Source organism: Callospermophilus lateralis, chromosome 15 (genome assembly GCF_048772815.1).
Source record: "Callospermophilus lateralis isolate mCalLat2 chromosome 15, mCalLat2.hap1, whole genome shotgun sequence".
Classification (NCBI taxonomy): Eukaryota; Metazoa; Chordata; class Mammalia; order Rodentia; family Sciuridae; genus Callospermophilus; species Callospermophilus lateralis.
In genome coordinates this window covers 28,085,921-28,102,729 of record NC_135319.1, presented here as the reverse complement: position 1 = coordinate 28,102,729, position 16,809 = coordinate 28,085,921, and the positions used below count along the sequence as shown (strand labels likewise).

At 31.4% G+C, this 16,809-nt stretch overlaps 1 protein-coding gene across 16 annotated transcripts in view; it reads left to right on the top strand.

Moving 5' to 3' along the window:
• Nucleotides 1-16,809, top strand: part of Pcdh15 (protocadherin related 15) — a 702,462-nt gene that overhangs the window by 596,598 nt on the left and 89,055 nt on the right. For all 16 annotated transcript variants that reach the window (XM_076835193.1, XM_076835192.1, XM_076835191.1 and 13 more), the window contains 2 exons: nucleotides 1,362-1,471; nucleotides 2,714-2,854. In XM_076835193.1, the coding sequence (XP_076691308.1) occupies nucleotides 1,362-1,471; nucleotides 2,714-2,854 (251 nt within the window). The remainder of the gene's footprint in view (nucleotides 1-1,361; nucleotides 1,472-2,713; nucleotides 2,855-16,809) is intronic.

Sequence of the window (16,809 nt, the reverse complement as noted above, 5' to 3'; positions counted from 1 at the left end):
AATGAGTGAATTAAAAGAAAATGTGAATTTTGTTATGCTATCCATTCAAATACTTTGATATAGTTAAAAATTTATAGTAGATCAGGATTAGGATAAGAAAAAAAATATATGAAGCCCATATGCTTAAATATGAACACAAGAGCAACATTTTATTTCAAAAATTTGAGTTAGAAAATGCATGTAACTATTGGTTTCAGTCCAGAAGTTACTTTGGAAATTGAAAATAATTTTGTATGTAATATGGCAGATAATAGACTAATATTATGCTTTATTTTAATTAAAATAATATATATTATAAGGCATTCTAACCAGGATCATTTGCATAATTTTGAACATCATTTTTAGATTTGAAGTTTTAATATGGTATTTCTCTGAAGCACCAGATAGTGGTATTACTCAAATAAACTTGCACATGTATAATATTACACACACTCTATTATTAAAATCAAAACTCTTATCATTCCAAATAAATAGATATTCCTACACATCTCTTAGAATGGCCATAATCTTGAATACTGACAACAACAAATGTTGGTAAGAATAAGGAGCAACAGGAACTCTCATTAATGAAAAGAACAAAAATCTGTATATCTACTTGGTCAGTTTCTTTAAAACTAAACCAAATCTTACCATATGATCCAGAAGTCATACTCCTCTGTGTTTACCCAAAGAGGTTGAAAATTTATGACCATACAAACCCTGTGAACTGATATTTATAGCACTTTATTCTCAATTGTCAAAACATGGGAGCAACAAAGGCTTCTTCATATATGGAAATAAACTTCAGTGCTTCTAGTTCATATAATATTATTCAGCTATAAAATAAACGAGGTAGCAAGCCATGAAAAAGATGAAGAAGAAGGTTGGGTACATATTATGAATCTGAATAGTGGCTGTATAGTATGATTTCAATTGTAAAGTCTCCATACTTTATGAGTCCATTTCTCTATAACGTTTCTGGAGAAGGCAAAAACTGGACCTACAAAAAAGATAAGTGTTTGTTAGGGACTGAACAAATAGGTGAAGTGCCAAGAATATTTAGGGCAGTAAAAATTCTTTGTATGATACTATAATGGTGAATATTGTTCATTAAACACTTGTCCAAACCACAGAATACGTAACACCAAAATTAAAACATAAACTATTGATTTGAGGTGGATATGACATGTAATCCAGTTTCATCAACTGTCTCAAAAGTAGCACTGTAACATGGGATGAGGTTAATGGAGGAGGCTATGTACGTGTAGGAGCAGAAGGTATATGGGGGGAATCTTTTAAGTTCCCCTCATTTTTTCTGTGAACCTAAAGTGACTTTTAAAAATAATCTTAAAATAAATAAGTTGCTATCTCTAAATTTACAGACCTCCTCCAGTAAGTGAACTTGCAGCCAGGGGGACCACAGTTGGTGTAATTTCTGCTGCAGCCATCAATCAAAGTATTGTGTACTCCATTGTTTCAGGAAATGAAGAAGGTGAGTTGATTTTTAGCTTGTGTTTTCACAATAAACCAATGAAATTTCCAGTGACTCACTATTACTAGACACTGTTGCCCCTACAGCCAGTGCTCAACATCTTACTTTCCTCATTGCATTTCTTTTTTTTTTATTTTGCTAATATGATACCATTATGCCTCCTGCCTAAATAAAAAATGAGCTTCCTATTTATTTATTTTTTAATTTATTTATTGGACTTCCAGCTTCTAACTAAAGCTGTAGTCCTTCAATTGGTTACAACACTTTTCCTCTCTACTTCTATCTGTTTTTTTTTCCTTGAAGATAGCAATATGATTGTATTTATTATCATCTATCCCTCACAGTTACTGTTTTACATTTAATTCATTTGTTATTTCATTAAACAAATATTTATTATACATCTATTATGGACTAATTTTTCTTTCAACCTCTAGGGATAGAACAGTAAACAAAATAGATCCCTACACTCATAGGATTTAACAGTCCAATGGGAGGTGATGGATAATAAAAATGATCAAATGTATAAATATGTAATATTTTAGATGGTCATAAATGATACAGAGAAAAGTGAGGAAAGGATATGGAGAATCCAAAAGGTGCAGCATTATAAACTGAAAAATGTTCTGTGTTTTTCACTTTAAAAAAATATTTATATATTTGCATATACACAAATTTATAAAATATAGAAATCAGGTGAAAATATTTAAGATAATTAGAATCATAAGTAATTTGAAAATATAACCTACATATTAAATAACCCATTTTTTCTTTAAGAAGTTCTTAGCAGACCACTAATCCATAGAGTAAGATCCATTAAATTATTGAAAGTATAGTTATTAGGAAAACAAAAAAATATTTGGTGAAGCAAAATTAAATGGGTTTTTTTAAAAGACGTATCTAAAATGTTTTACTATTGTAGAAGACCATCTGAACCTGTGGTGGTGAGTAGCGTATTATACACCACTTTTCAAGCATAAAGACCACAGAAGCGTTGATATCCAGAAGAATCTCAAAACAACACACATAATTAATTATAATTTCAAGGTATCATTTGGGGAAATACTGATGTCTATTATTTCCAGGGCTGGAATATAGTTTCCAAAGCTGGTGCCTTATCACTTTCATACTTCACACTTTATAATTGCTACAATTAAGTGTTTTTGAAACCATACTATCTTTTAAAGAGAATTATTCCCTTGCAAATGCGAAGGAAATGACTAGTAACTGTATTTTAAATTCTAGATAAGTTTGGAATCAATAACATCACAGGTGTCATCTATGTGAATGCCCCCCTGGATTATGAAACAAGAACAAGTTATGTGCTTCGAGTCCAAGCCGATTCCCTGGAAGTGGTCCTCGCCAATCTCCGAGTTCCTTCAAAAAGTGAGTTATATTACTTAAGAGCTTGACAAGAATTTTATAGTGTTTCTGCTGATATTCTAGTTAAATATATATGTAAATAAATTTCTCAGTGGAGAACAAAGGAATATCATTAATACCTGGAAATGATTATCATTCATTTTAATAGCTGGTATATGGCAATTCTGTGAGAGGTTTCATACTCTTGAAATGTCAAGGCAGTAAAATACTGTTGTCAAACTATGTATGTGATATTGTTAAAATACCATTATTATCAGTATATAATAAACCTTTTTCTTAATTCATTGGAGAGACCCTGGATAAGCATATAAAACATAAACTATAATGGATGTGTATTTACTAGACATGCCTGAACCATGTGGCTTCTTTTTTTTTAAATATTTTTTAGTTGTAAATGAACCTTTCTTTTATTTACTTGTATGTGGTGCTAAGAATCGAACCCAGTGCCTCACACATACTAGGGAAGAGCTCCATGACTGAGCCACAACCCCAGCCCCACCAGGTGGCTTCTTATACTTACATATTTCCTTAAAGCAAAGGGAAAATCATTTTTAAATCGGTGACTAACAATAATCACAAATTACATGTAACATCATATTTAATCCACACCCATCTCTATAAAATGAAAAAAATTATAACCCCATCTTGCAAACACAAGAAAGTTTCAGTGGAACTTAAAAAAAAAATGACAGTAAATGAAGAGTTGGAGTTTAAGACTGCTTTGTGAAGCTAAAATCTTTTCTCAACATTTCAGTGAAATATAGTTGACCCACACAGTAAACCAAGTGAAAGTCCATTTGTGAAAGGCACTGACACAAAATTTAAAAGATGTTGCAAATAATTGGATAAAGGTAATTCTTTTTATTTATTATAAACCTTATTTATTGAACAAGTGGAAGGAACTGTATGGTTGCTTGTGAAAGTACTATCTGATCATTTTTAAAAAATCAGCTTATATACAATGTGTCTTTGAAATTAAAGGATTCAAACTGTTTTCAGTCAGAATGCATACTGGCAGAATTAAATTCCTCAAAATAACAGACCACATTTTTTAAGCTTTAAAATCATTAAACTGCAGTATTTTTTTATATAAATACAGAGGATGCTTCAGCTTGTAAATTGAATTGTTTAAACAAATTGACAAAATGTTAGGGTAGCTATAAATTATATAACATTGCACATACAAATAAATGGAAAAGATTAGTTGAAAATTTTATAATGTTTCTTTGAAATAGTTGAAAAGCTTTAGAAAAAAATTTTGCTGAATATTTGGGTTGTAGAATGTGGCATTTCTTGAGAAAAACCTGTGATTTTTAGGAATAGAGATATAGGAAGTTCTTATAGTTAAATATAACAAAACTAGTTCCCATTACTGTAATTTAAATATAATTGTAAGGCTAATGAAAGTTTACCTAACATACACATGTATATTTGTATGTGCCTCTGTATGCACAGAGGTGAGATCAATTAGCACATTCATGAATTATCCTTTCAGAAATGCATGAAGTCTATAAAGCTAAATGTTAGTTTGTTTAATGCCTGATGCTCTGAATTTTGTTGACATCTCATAACTGACTTTTGCCCCTAAAACTTGAAATAGGAACTCATATTTTTCAAACATAGTTTCATTTACTAATAACTGTTAATGGCCTGCAATCAATCCCTAGCCCATTAGCTATGCAAAAACTAAGACCATTATGTAAATTGAGGTTAATTAATTAATTGTCTGAAGGTTCTTCTTTGCTTCAGAATTAGCTATCCTGTGGTCTTTAGCTCTACCATATATCATATGAACAAAGGCAATAAAAGTAAGAAGTTTTATTCATTAAAAAATTATTATAGTGTAACTTCTTTATCATAACAGTATTAACAACGTAATTTTCAAAGTAAATTTTACAACTGTACTCTAACTGAATTTAAAATTTAAATAAAAATTAATAATTCAAATAGAAAAATTTAAAGCTCCTTTAATAAATTCAAGGCTAGGAATATTTAAAACATCTTAACCTTTCAGTATGAAATGTGTGTTTTCAGTGCAGGGGATCAAAGTATGAAACACTTCAAGCATATATATACATATTACAGAGACAATTGCAATGAATCTTCATGTATCAATTACCCATCTCAAGGTTAACATGTGCTGAGAAATAGTTCTACATCCATTCCAAACTTCTCCCTACTGCATTATTCTGAAACTGCTCAGAGATACAACATTACACTTTAAATATTTTGATATATGTCTTTCAAAGATGACAACTGTTAAAACTTAATTTTAATAATTTTATGATAATGTCATCAAAATTAGCAAAAACTTTCCAATGCCAACATGTATGTAGTCAGTATTCATATTAATAATTTATTTTCAACAAAATTCAAAAATGGTCTACTCATTATGACCTATCAATAGATCTCTTACGCCTCATTTAATCTGTAGGCTTCATCACTGCTACTGATTTTTTATTTTCCTTGATTTTTCTTCAGGATACAGTTTTAAAATATTTTTATTTGTATATTATAATTATACATAATGGTGGAACTTGTTATTACATATCATACATACACATGATATAATAATCTAATTTGACCAGTATCATTCTCTAGTATTTCCTTGCTTTCCCTCCCTGGCCTTCCCTTTTCCCCTTATTTCTCTACTAACCTCCATTTGATTTTGATATTTCTCACCACCACCTCTTTTTTGCTTTTTTCTGTCTTCCACATGAAGGAAAATAACCAACCCTGAAGTTTCTGAGGTTGGGTTATTTTGGAGGTTTTAGGTTGACTGATTTTGCTAAACATAATTTTCTCAAGTTACATCTATTTTCTTACAAATGACATAATTTCATTCTGCCTTATGGCTGAAAAAACAATCTCCATTGTTTGTACATATCAGCAATTTATTTTTTCATTCATCCCTTGATGAATACCTAGACTTCTTTTATAATTTGATTATTGTAAATTGTGCTGCTATAAACATAGGTATGCATGTATTGTTCTGGTTGCAGAATTTCTGGTCTAATTCCCAGGTGTTTGATCCATTCTGAGTTGATGTTTTTGTAGGCAAGGATCTAGTCTTATCTTCTACATATGAGTAAACAGTTTTCCAAGCACTATTTGGAAAACAGACTGTCTTTTATCCAAAGTATGTTTTTGTTGCCTTTGTTAAGGAGCAGATCTGTAGGATAATTTGAAGTCAGGTATTGTGATGCCTCCAGAATTGCTCTTTTGGCTTAAAATTTCTGTGGCTTTTCTGGATCTTTTATATTTCTAAATGAATTTTAGAACTATTTTTTCTAGGTCTGTGAAGATTATCATTGGCATTTTGATGGTAAATTACATTGAATCTGTATATTGCCTTTGGTAATATGGATATTGTAGCAATATTATTTCTTTTTGACCATAAATTTGGGAGGTTTTTCCATCTTCTTATGTCTTCTTCAGTTTCTTTTTCAGTGTTTTATAGTTTTCATTGCAGAGGTATTCATCTTCTTGCTTCTATTTATTCCTAGGTACTTTCTTTATTTTTAAGGCTATTTTGAACATGACTATTTTTCTGAATTTTTTTTTTCTTGGCAGATTCACTATTATTGTACAGGAAAACTACTGATTTTTGTATGTTGATTTTTTTAACCTGCTACTTTGCTGAATTTATTTATTCATTCTAGCAGTCTTCTGGTGGAGGCTTTTAGATCTTCTTTTATTATCCCTTATATTTATTTGTTTAAGAAAATAGATTTCTGGAACCTGGATTTTGATGACTATATTGTGAAGAAATTGTTTCATATTTTTCTCTGTCTTCTTTATTTCAGTAAATCTGTATTTAGACTTGGAGGCTGGACTGATCTAGGTACTTTTTTCTTTTTTTTAAATAAATAAATCATATGGTTTTTGCTTCTTAGACATTAAGTCTCTTTGGTTATCTTTTTGTGACTTATAGTCATTCCTAGACAATTGACTACTTCATTTCAGTTATTCAGTATACACTAGTCAAAATACTGCTTTAAAGAGAAATTTTTCTTTCTCAAATATTTGGTTAACTTAATGTCCAGTTCACATAGGAAAGGCAGAATTTTTTGCTTATTTACTGGTTTTCAAAATATTGGGTTGACTCACTATCATGTTCCAAGTAGGACCCCTGAGATAATATATTTTTGGTTTATGACCCCATATCATCTCTTTGCAACTATAATACTCATTTCCTTTGTAGCTTAAAAATGGGGAGAAGCAACATGAAAATAGAGGGTGGGTCTGTGCTCCTGTAAAACCTCATTTACTGAAGGGGGCTTGGGCTAGTTTGCACATCAAATTTTCACTCACTTGCTTTAGGATTTTCATCCAGGGCTTCTATATATATTACCTTTCTTTACTGTTAGCTTTATCATTATCATTAATCATCTTTGGAAGTAGTACATAATATAATAAAGATGTAAATGCATGAATGTATTGATGCATGATGAAAAATAGATAGACACTCTATTTGCCAGATATAAAATATATGCCTGAAAACCATGCCTCCAGTGCTTTGATCCTGTGTACATTGATTCTGTGCTGAGAATGGTGAATGAATCATTACTTTAAATTGCCCAAAGACAGAGGCAACACCTCCCCTTTTTCTCAGTGTGAAGCTACCCATCAAAAACTACCCAGTTGATGGTGATGCCCTTCTCATAGGAGATTCTGTGCTAGCTACGAAATTTATAAGTTCAATAGCCTTGGATTCAAAAACCAGCTGCCCACAGGTAAAGAGTTATGGCTGCAAGTTGATAAGCCCTAATGGGACTGTTTTACCCACAACTTTGGTTTTGTTTATCTTGAAGAAGCATTCTCACAATAAATCCTTTTGATGTTTAAACCTACATAATAAATGTGCTGAGCCTCCTCCTTGTCAGTCTCTCAGTAAATGGAAATCCAGAAATTACCCTGTGACATATTTCTTTGGAGGGAAAATTGTACTTAAATTCTTTTCTACAACACACTCATTCCCCCTAAAAGAAGAATTGTGGAATATGATATACATTTCCTTTTGAAGTTTAATGTTGAATATTACAGTAAAAACACTGTCTATGTTTGCAGGGCAACATGAATTCATGTTTGAGACCTACTAGGTAAATCTAGAGGGAAAAAGATGAAGCAACAATTTTATGATGACTGTTGTCAAGCGGAATTGCAGCCACATCTAAATAAGTCGTACTCCTACAAATGTGCAGACAGACAACCTGTAAATATTATTCAAGGTCCAGATTTGGGACACATGTGAATGCTAGTTTTCTTAGATCCTGTTAAGTAGGATCACCTGAATATGTGATAATGATGCTAGAGGCAAAAACTAGAGACCAACTCTGAATTCATCCTAAAATATCAAGCTGGAATTAATTGAAATGCACTGCCAAAATTAAGTTGGGACAGGAGAACACTGATTCTGAAAGCACCCACTTTGATGACATTGTTTTTAAACACAGGGATGACCAGGAGTATTCAAACATTTCATAACTGCAAAATTTAAGTAGAAACTTCTCTGTAAACCTTAATTACACTTCCTCCTCAATCTCAAGGTCAGATAATGGCTTGTCTGAGTGGTTGGAAAAAAAAAAAAAATCCAAGCTGCCAATGAACTCAGGAGGAGGGAGATTCAAAAAGAGGAAACAGGAAGATATGTCCAATTTATGAATAAGTCTGAAAAATTAAGCCCAGATTGTGAAGGGTTTTAGTATCAGACTAATGTTATGCAAATATGCAGCATCTGTATCATCCTGCAATCCATATCATATCTGACTTTGCTAATTGAACATCAGCTCTGCTTACTCCACCTCATCAACCTGGATCTGTAGCCTTTTTGTTAGTTATTTAGGTAGTCATTTATACAGATAGAGTCAGTCCACTGTTTCAAACAAGATAATGTGCTTCGAAGCTCACAGTCCTTGATATTGTAAGGACTACTCTGAAAACCTTTGGGGATCTCTCTGCATCTAATAAAGCCCGGAATAAAGTGTTCATTCTTTTGTCTTCATTCATTATGAACTCTCTGGTCCTCCTTCCCAGTTTTAATCTTTCTTATTTCCTTTTTAGTCTCAATTGATAGGTATCCACATTTACTTTTTTGGCTGCCTTAATGACCACTAATTTCAATTAAATGATTATTTTCAGTTCTTTCTAATAAATTACTTCAAAATTATGTGATTCATTTTGTTTTTGTTCACATGCTTTATCTCTCCAGACCACCTCAATGTCTGCTGAGTTCACAAAGTAAAATGTTATTTGTCCCAAAGAGGATACTAAATTGAGGAGAATCTCTATAGAAACTTACATCAGTATTTTTTTCTGCCACAAAGCTACCTCTATGCTTTTAATTTTTATGTACTAAAAATTAAAAAATCAATGCAACTTTATGACTTAGATTGATTTATATAATTCCACAACTGAAGAAGCAATTTTTGTTTCATTGTAAAATTATAATTATCTTTAAATGTGAAAGAGAAAAGCAAAGCTTCTTATAAATATGTCATTGTGTTTTGATTCAATAAGTACGCTTTCGATTGAGAATAAATGACAGAACAATTAAGATAAAGCTTAAACTGGTGATAAAAAACAACTCAAATGCCATTGATTTCATTTTATGGTTTTAGCTTTAGGGTACAAGCTTGTAATACATTTCATTTACTTGACTTTTCTGTTTTCAAACAGAAGGCCTATGACAAATAATGCTAATGACTCTTTACTTGTTATTGACTGACTTGCAAAAACATTTTTCATATAAGTTGACTAACAATATTGAAGTATTATGTCACATTATGTATTTTTCATCCTAAATTCCCATGAATGATGCATGCCTTATATTTGTGGTATAGTTGCATGGCCACAGTTCTGAAAACTTCATTGATAATATATTACTTTAAAACTTGGAAACCAGTTTATAAAGATGAATTTAATGTCATCATAATTTTGTATCAAACATTCAATGTATCATATTTAACATACATTTGAAACAATTATATTTTAATGAAACAAAGATTTATTTTGGAATACTCATGGCATAAAAATATTTACCCCAAAAGCACTACATTGTCAAGAATAAGTTTTCTTAGAAATGTGATTTAAAAATGGTTAGAATTTTATTAATACATTTATAAAACCAAGTACATTGAGGCAATGCTATTTTGTTGACCCCCAAATTGGTCTGTAAAACAATAGCAATAATGTTTGATCAACCTTTTTAAACTAGATGACAAATTATGATTGTATATTTCTATATATATGATATAAAGAAAATCATGTTTCATGAAAAAAATCATTTTATATTGCTTCTGTTAAAATTAAAGTATGTAAGAGGTTAGGAGTACATAAAACATTTCTCTTTAATTATGCCTTTAGTTATGCCCAGCTCTAAAATCAGAAGATGTAATTTGTTTCCTTCTTGAGAATATTTTTTCTAATTAATATAAGTAATGTATAGTTAAGAACTTAAATTTCACATTTTCTTTTTTTTCCATTTGCACTGCTGAAGATGGAACCTGGGGTCTTGCGTGTGTTAGGCAAGCAAGTGCTCTAACACTATCTGTAACCCCAGGCCAATAACTTAAAATTTCTCCTAAGCTACTTTAGTCCAAATTTAAAATGAGTTTAAAAGTCAAGATCATTTATTGAATATCAAATATTTTTGCAAATTTATATGCTGCTTTTAAAGTAGCAATCATTTTATTCATCATGAGGCTCCAGAACCACACAATGGAAACTCTATATCTCTTGCTTCACAAAGAACTCCTACTTCAACAGAAACAAACTAAACCCTATTTAATGCACAAGAAACTAGCACAGGACTGAAATCTGTTAAATCATATATGTCATTTAAATATTTTGATTTATAGACATAGAAAATTGAAGCAACTATGTAGAGAACACATGCATAAAAGGCATTTTACCCATAGAAAATAACAAGAGAATTTAGCAGAATTTTATGCTAAATCACCTTAATTCTGTATTATTGTTTATGGGTTCTAGCACTGGACATTTTGTCTGTTGTCACTTAATCATGATTTTGTCTCAACTGCAAAGTAAGCAGCACTATTTTTTTTAATAATTTGCTAAATATTGCGTGTAGTTATTATATTTGTTTTTACTTATTTGACTCATTATGGAAAATGGATAGTCAATTTTTTTCTCTTAATTTAATGTTTTATTTTGAGCAGTAGTAATAAGTAGGTAAACTTACTGATTCTTTGTTGCAAGGAAAAAGAAAAAAAATTCCATTATCTAAACAAAACTAAATTTCAGCATTATGTTTAAATAATGAGAACGAAGTACAAGAAAAGTTACATTTAAAAGGAATGTAAATAGGAATGAATCTTCAGAAGATTCATTGTCTCAACTTTAGTGGGTCTTTCAATTCTGCTAGACATCTTCTAGGTCACTGCTTTTCTCAATTTGCATATTGATTGAGTTATTTTCACTTAATTTCAAGGAATAACTATACCTTAATGTCTTTCCTTGCATTGTTCTCTCTTTTGAAAATGTCCTTCATTGTTTTCCTGATCCACTCCCAATTATTCTACAAGACTCAGTTTAAGTCATCCAATTTTTGTAACTTGGGAAAAAAAAATAGACGAGAAAAAATATATCTCCCCTGTGATTTCTTCTCAAAGGCAAGGATGTGATATTATTCAATTTTATATTATCCCAGTTTTCATCGTAGGATCCCAGGTGATCAGAAAAGATAACATTTGAGATGAATCCTAAAATAGAGGGTCATATAAATATCATTTTGGAGATAGAGAAGTTACATTTCAGGGGACAGTTGACTGCACAATACAGAATTTGTCTAGTAAATTATATTAATTCCATGGGATAATATTTTCTGTCAAAGAAATGCTCTCAATGTTTTATTTCTCTCCTGAGCTTTACATTTTGGTTTTGGTTTTGCTGATGGAGATTAAACACCTCACATATGTTAGGCATATAGTCTACTACTGAGCCATACCTGCAGATCTTCAAACTTATCTTTTTGACATTTATTATTTATATGAAAGCTCATATCACATCTAATCATATCTTGTTGTGAATAACTGGACAAAACTTATGTAATTTTTCCCCTGGAATAATTAATAGCATCATAATTTTGTAGTTCCTCTTGTGAACTATGAATTGTATATTATTTACAGGCATTTAATGAGTGAAACATATGAAGTGATAATTAAATCCTAAATACAAAATCAAATAACCAAATGTAGGGCATTGCAGGAAAAAAGTAGCAAATATATGTACACCAAGAGTGACTGAGGCTCAGCATTTTTGATCCTAAAATGAGGTATCCTGATATTATCTTAGGTTATCTTACATGGATTAATAAAGGCTTTGGGGGTCATCTAATTGTTATTACTCTACTAAGACTAATGTCCTTAATTTCAATTATGTACAATCAGAATGATTTATACAAGAGACCTTTTATTTGGGGGACATATCTAATATGATTTTTGTTTCCCATCATGTGGCCTCTGAAGTATTATTTTCATGTCATACGGGTCATGAAGAATGTTAAATTTACTAACCAGCTTTTGATATGCATAATACTATCTCAACTATCTACATAATGAGATTTTTGTCTGTAAGGAGTTCATATTTTAGTGGAGATACTATGATACTTGAGTAGAAAAATATATAGCGGCATGAAGAAGCATGTGACCAACTAATATCTGAGAGACACAGACATGAAGGATTTGAGACTGAAGAATTTCCATAGAATTTCCATGGTAGACTAAATAGTTTCTTGATTGAGATAGGAAAGGGAAACTTGAAATAATAACTGGTTTTGTATAAGTTGATCCATTCTGATTAGGATAGGTGGAAGCAGAAAGAAAGAATTCAGGGAGAATATTAGAAGTAAAACCTTGGGGGAGAAAATTTTTTATGGTATCTGGAGAATGGTGAGTATCATAGCAGTAACAAAAAATTAGTAAAGAAGAGAAATTGGGAAGTAAATGAGTAAAAGATGTCATAAAGTATATTCTTAAAATACGGATCTTTAAACTACTTGTGATACTTACTATAGATATTTGTTTAAAATGATAGTTTTTGTGTTCTTTCCATAAACTGAATTAAGATATTTAGAAATAGAAAATGTAGTCTAAATAGAAAGTGCCCTGTGTTTTTGTTCATTTGCTGTTTTGTTGCTTTACAAATATTTGAAATACTGAGACAGAGAATGAATGATTGTAGTTTTATATTTTTTCTCAGTAACATGAAAAAATTAGCGCAACATGTAATATATCATGGAAAGAGAGAAAATGAACACTAAAAAGAATAGATTAGATCTGAACTTTTTTATACTTTTAATCTTGGAAGATATGACCTAAAACCCACAAAGAGAATAATTGAGTTTCCACAGACCTGCTGAACACACCATAAGAAGGGCTAAAACCTGCAGGCCTGATGGAGCACACCTGTAATCCCAGCAGCTCAGAAAGCTGAGGCAGGAGGATCACAAGTTTGAAGCCAGCCTCAAAACTTAGTGAAGCCCCAACAAACTTAGCGAGATCCTGTACTAAAATAAAATATTAACAAAAGGGCTGGAGATGTGGTTCAGCACTTGAGCACTTAAATTCAATCCCTGGTTACCACCCCTTTTTCCCTAAAAGGGCTCAAAGCCAGGACACACACACAAAAATACTCTTCTTTTACATATTTAGAAGGAATATGGAAAAAAGAATAAGAGGAAAACTGACTGCGCTTGTAACAGTGGTATCTTTTTGGTCAAGTAAATGAATGATCTTAAAGCAGAAGCCAATCATGAAGTGCTGTTTGCATTCACTAAGTTAACTCAGATCCAATGACTTACTTATAGACTGTTGAAAAATATCAAGTTTCCAGAGCCATCTAGCTTTGTCTCACTAGAATGAATGACTAAAAAGTCATTGAAGAGCTCAGTGGAGAAAAGTAAAATTTGAATAATGATGGCCTGTTAGCCATAGTAGAGGAGGGGATCAAAAAAGGCAGAGAGCCAAGCATGGTGGTGCAAGCCTATAATCCCAAAGACAGGGGAGGCTGAGGCAGGAGGATCTTGAGTTTAAAGCTAGCCTCAGCAAAAGCAAGGCACTGAGAAACTCAGTGAGACCCTGTCTCTAAATAAAATACAAAATAGGACTGGGGATGTGGTTCAGTGGTCCAGGTCCCCTGAGTTCAATCCCTGGAGAATGGAAACCAAGCCATAGTGGCACACTTGTGTAATCCCATTTACTCTGGAGGCTCTGCAGAGGATCAAAAGTTCAAGGCCACTCAGGAATTTTGTAAGACCCTCTTTCAGAATCAAATAAAGAATAAAAGGAACTGGGGATATAATTTAGTGGTAAATCACCTGCATGCAGGAGTCTCTGGGTTCAATCCCTAAATATTTAAAAAATAAGAAAGTTAGAAAATGACTAGAACATCAGATATTCCAGATGTTAAAAAAAATATTAGAATAAAGGAAAGTATTTTGGATGGTACTTAGTTGGGCCTCAGTGACAACAGTTAATGCCAATTATTATTTTTTTTCTTTTTAAAGGCTGATAAGTTCAAGAAAACAGGGAAATGAATATGCCTAGATAAAGAATTTCCTGATTTTATCTTCATAAAAGACAAAAATTAAAATTTAATTTAATTTTTAAACCTTTTCTGATTTTATTAATGTTTACATTTTTATGAAGCATGTATTTGAATTTAGTTCACAAATTATGTCAATACAAAGGCAGAAACTGAGAATTTTATGATTCAAAGATACAAAACATAAATTTAGCTTGTCATTCTTTTTAATCATTATTCAGAAAACAAATCTAGTAGTCAATCCTTTCAAATCTTATTTATTTTTCTATTCCTAGGAACTTTTATAAGCTCAATTAATCAATCTTGTTCATGTTTTTATCCTTAGTCGGATCTTGTACCTAATTAGTCCCCTATGTAATATCTTAAAAAAATAATTACAGACAAGCAGCTCAAAGAAAATCATTATTTTGAATGCTGTCACTTTCCATTCTGTAAGCTGTGGTCAGTTCTTTATTTACAGCATATTCTTACCATCAAGATTCCTAGGCAAAGATTGCTATGTTTAAGTTTTATGCTTTATTAAAATGCATAAAAATGTTAGGAGCCTGAACCAGGCCAGGGACTCAATTTTGTTTATGTTAGATGATAGTGCATAAATACTAAATATAGATGGCAGTAAAGAGACTTTATCATTAAAAATCAGTTTTACCAAAACTTTTATAACTCAGATAACTTAACAAGTAAGTTGTTACTGTTCAAAATTACCTTAATACAGCAACTGAAAAAATGCAGATGCTGAAAAATTTGTATTCAACTAATTGTTTAACATTACTATTATATAAGCCTGAAATTTCTCTGATTTTTTCCAGCTATTATCTTTCTCAATTTTTGTAAATTTTAGAATTTGTAACTTTTCTATTAGACTAAATATTTCTATATATATCATAAACTGAGAATTTAAAGTGTGATAATGTTTACAAAGTACTATGGGAACACAGGAAGCACTTAAAGAGCTATTATAATTGCTCTGAATTCTGTGAATACCCAATGGTTGTAGGTTGTGAAATGTTAGGAGACTAATCAAGTTATCTTTTGGGCTCTTTTGATTTGGGTTCCACTTTCTTGATTGATAATCAAATACTATGTATACAAAATTACAAATATTTTTCCCCAAAATAGTGGTCAAGATAAATGCAATTATGCATGGTATTAATGAGAAATATACTAAAATATAGTACTAGATTAAATGCTGCAAAACACAATGGAAAATTTCCTTCATCTAAGTTTTCCAGTAATTTGGGAGGGAAATTCCAACCCTTTTCTGTACATAGATGTGAACTACTTTCGCAGATATAGAAGACATTGGTCATTCCTGATGGCTCTTGGAGTGGATATTTAGTTGGAAACAACCTAACCCACTTTCATACCAAGAAGAATTTACCAGAACACTCCTTAGCTTGCGTTATCAAAACAAAACCTGAATAGGATCTAAGGCAGGACGAAGACCGGGAAAATTCGGCAATATTAGAATCCCAAATAGACATTTTTTTGAGGCAGTTCTACCAAGACAGCTGGAGTCAAAGACAAGCAAGTGGCCGGCCGTCAGCTCAAGAATGGAAACTTTGAAGGGAAGGGAATCTTCATGACCAAGGTTGAATTTTTTCCTCTTGGCTGGAGGTCAACTGGAGAGTACACTTGAACCAGGCCAGTGACTCAATTTTGTAATTTTTTTTCCATACAGTAATTTACAGTCCCACTTATATCACATGAAGTGTGAAGATAATAGTAATGCTGGAGGGAAAATAGAAATCTACAGCCAAAATAAAGCCGAAAGGGATGTTAGTAGCCAGAAAAAAATAAATAAATAAACAAATAAATAAAAAATACCCATACACATGAACACACACACACACAACAACAACAAAACTCTACCATTTCAAAAAAAAAAAATATTTAGGACTCAATTGTGTTTAATTAGAAAGCTTGGGTGAGTGATATGGGGAATTGTGTGAAGAGTGGGCTATTATTTAAAAGTTACAGTGCTAGATTTTTACTTTCTATCATAATGAAAGTTTTAATTTCTATTTTTACTGACTGGTCCCCCAAAACACAAGTAGCTGATTACCTGAGCTTTCAAAATTTACAAAGCTTTGTTGCTTCAAAAATTGTGTTCAGTGGATTAAGCAAAATATTTGGATTGAATGACCTATTACAAGAAATATGAACCCCTAGTTGATAAGTATTCATTAAGTATTTTTCAAAAACTACATTAAGTGGGGATAATGGCATTAAATAGTTATAATTAAATTACTTCACTTTAAATTGCTTCTAAAATTTCTGTAAAAATACAATTATTTAATACTTTGTATGCCACATGACTAACAAACTAAGCAAAGATAGACAGATAATTAGATTATCTTTTGCACAATCACTTATCTATTGAGTCATTGTTT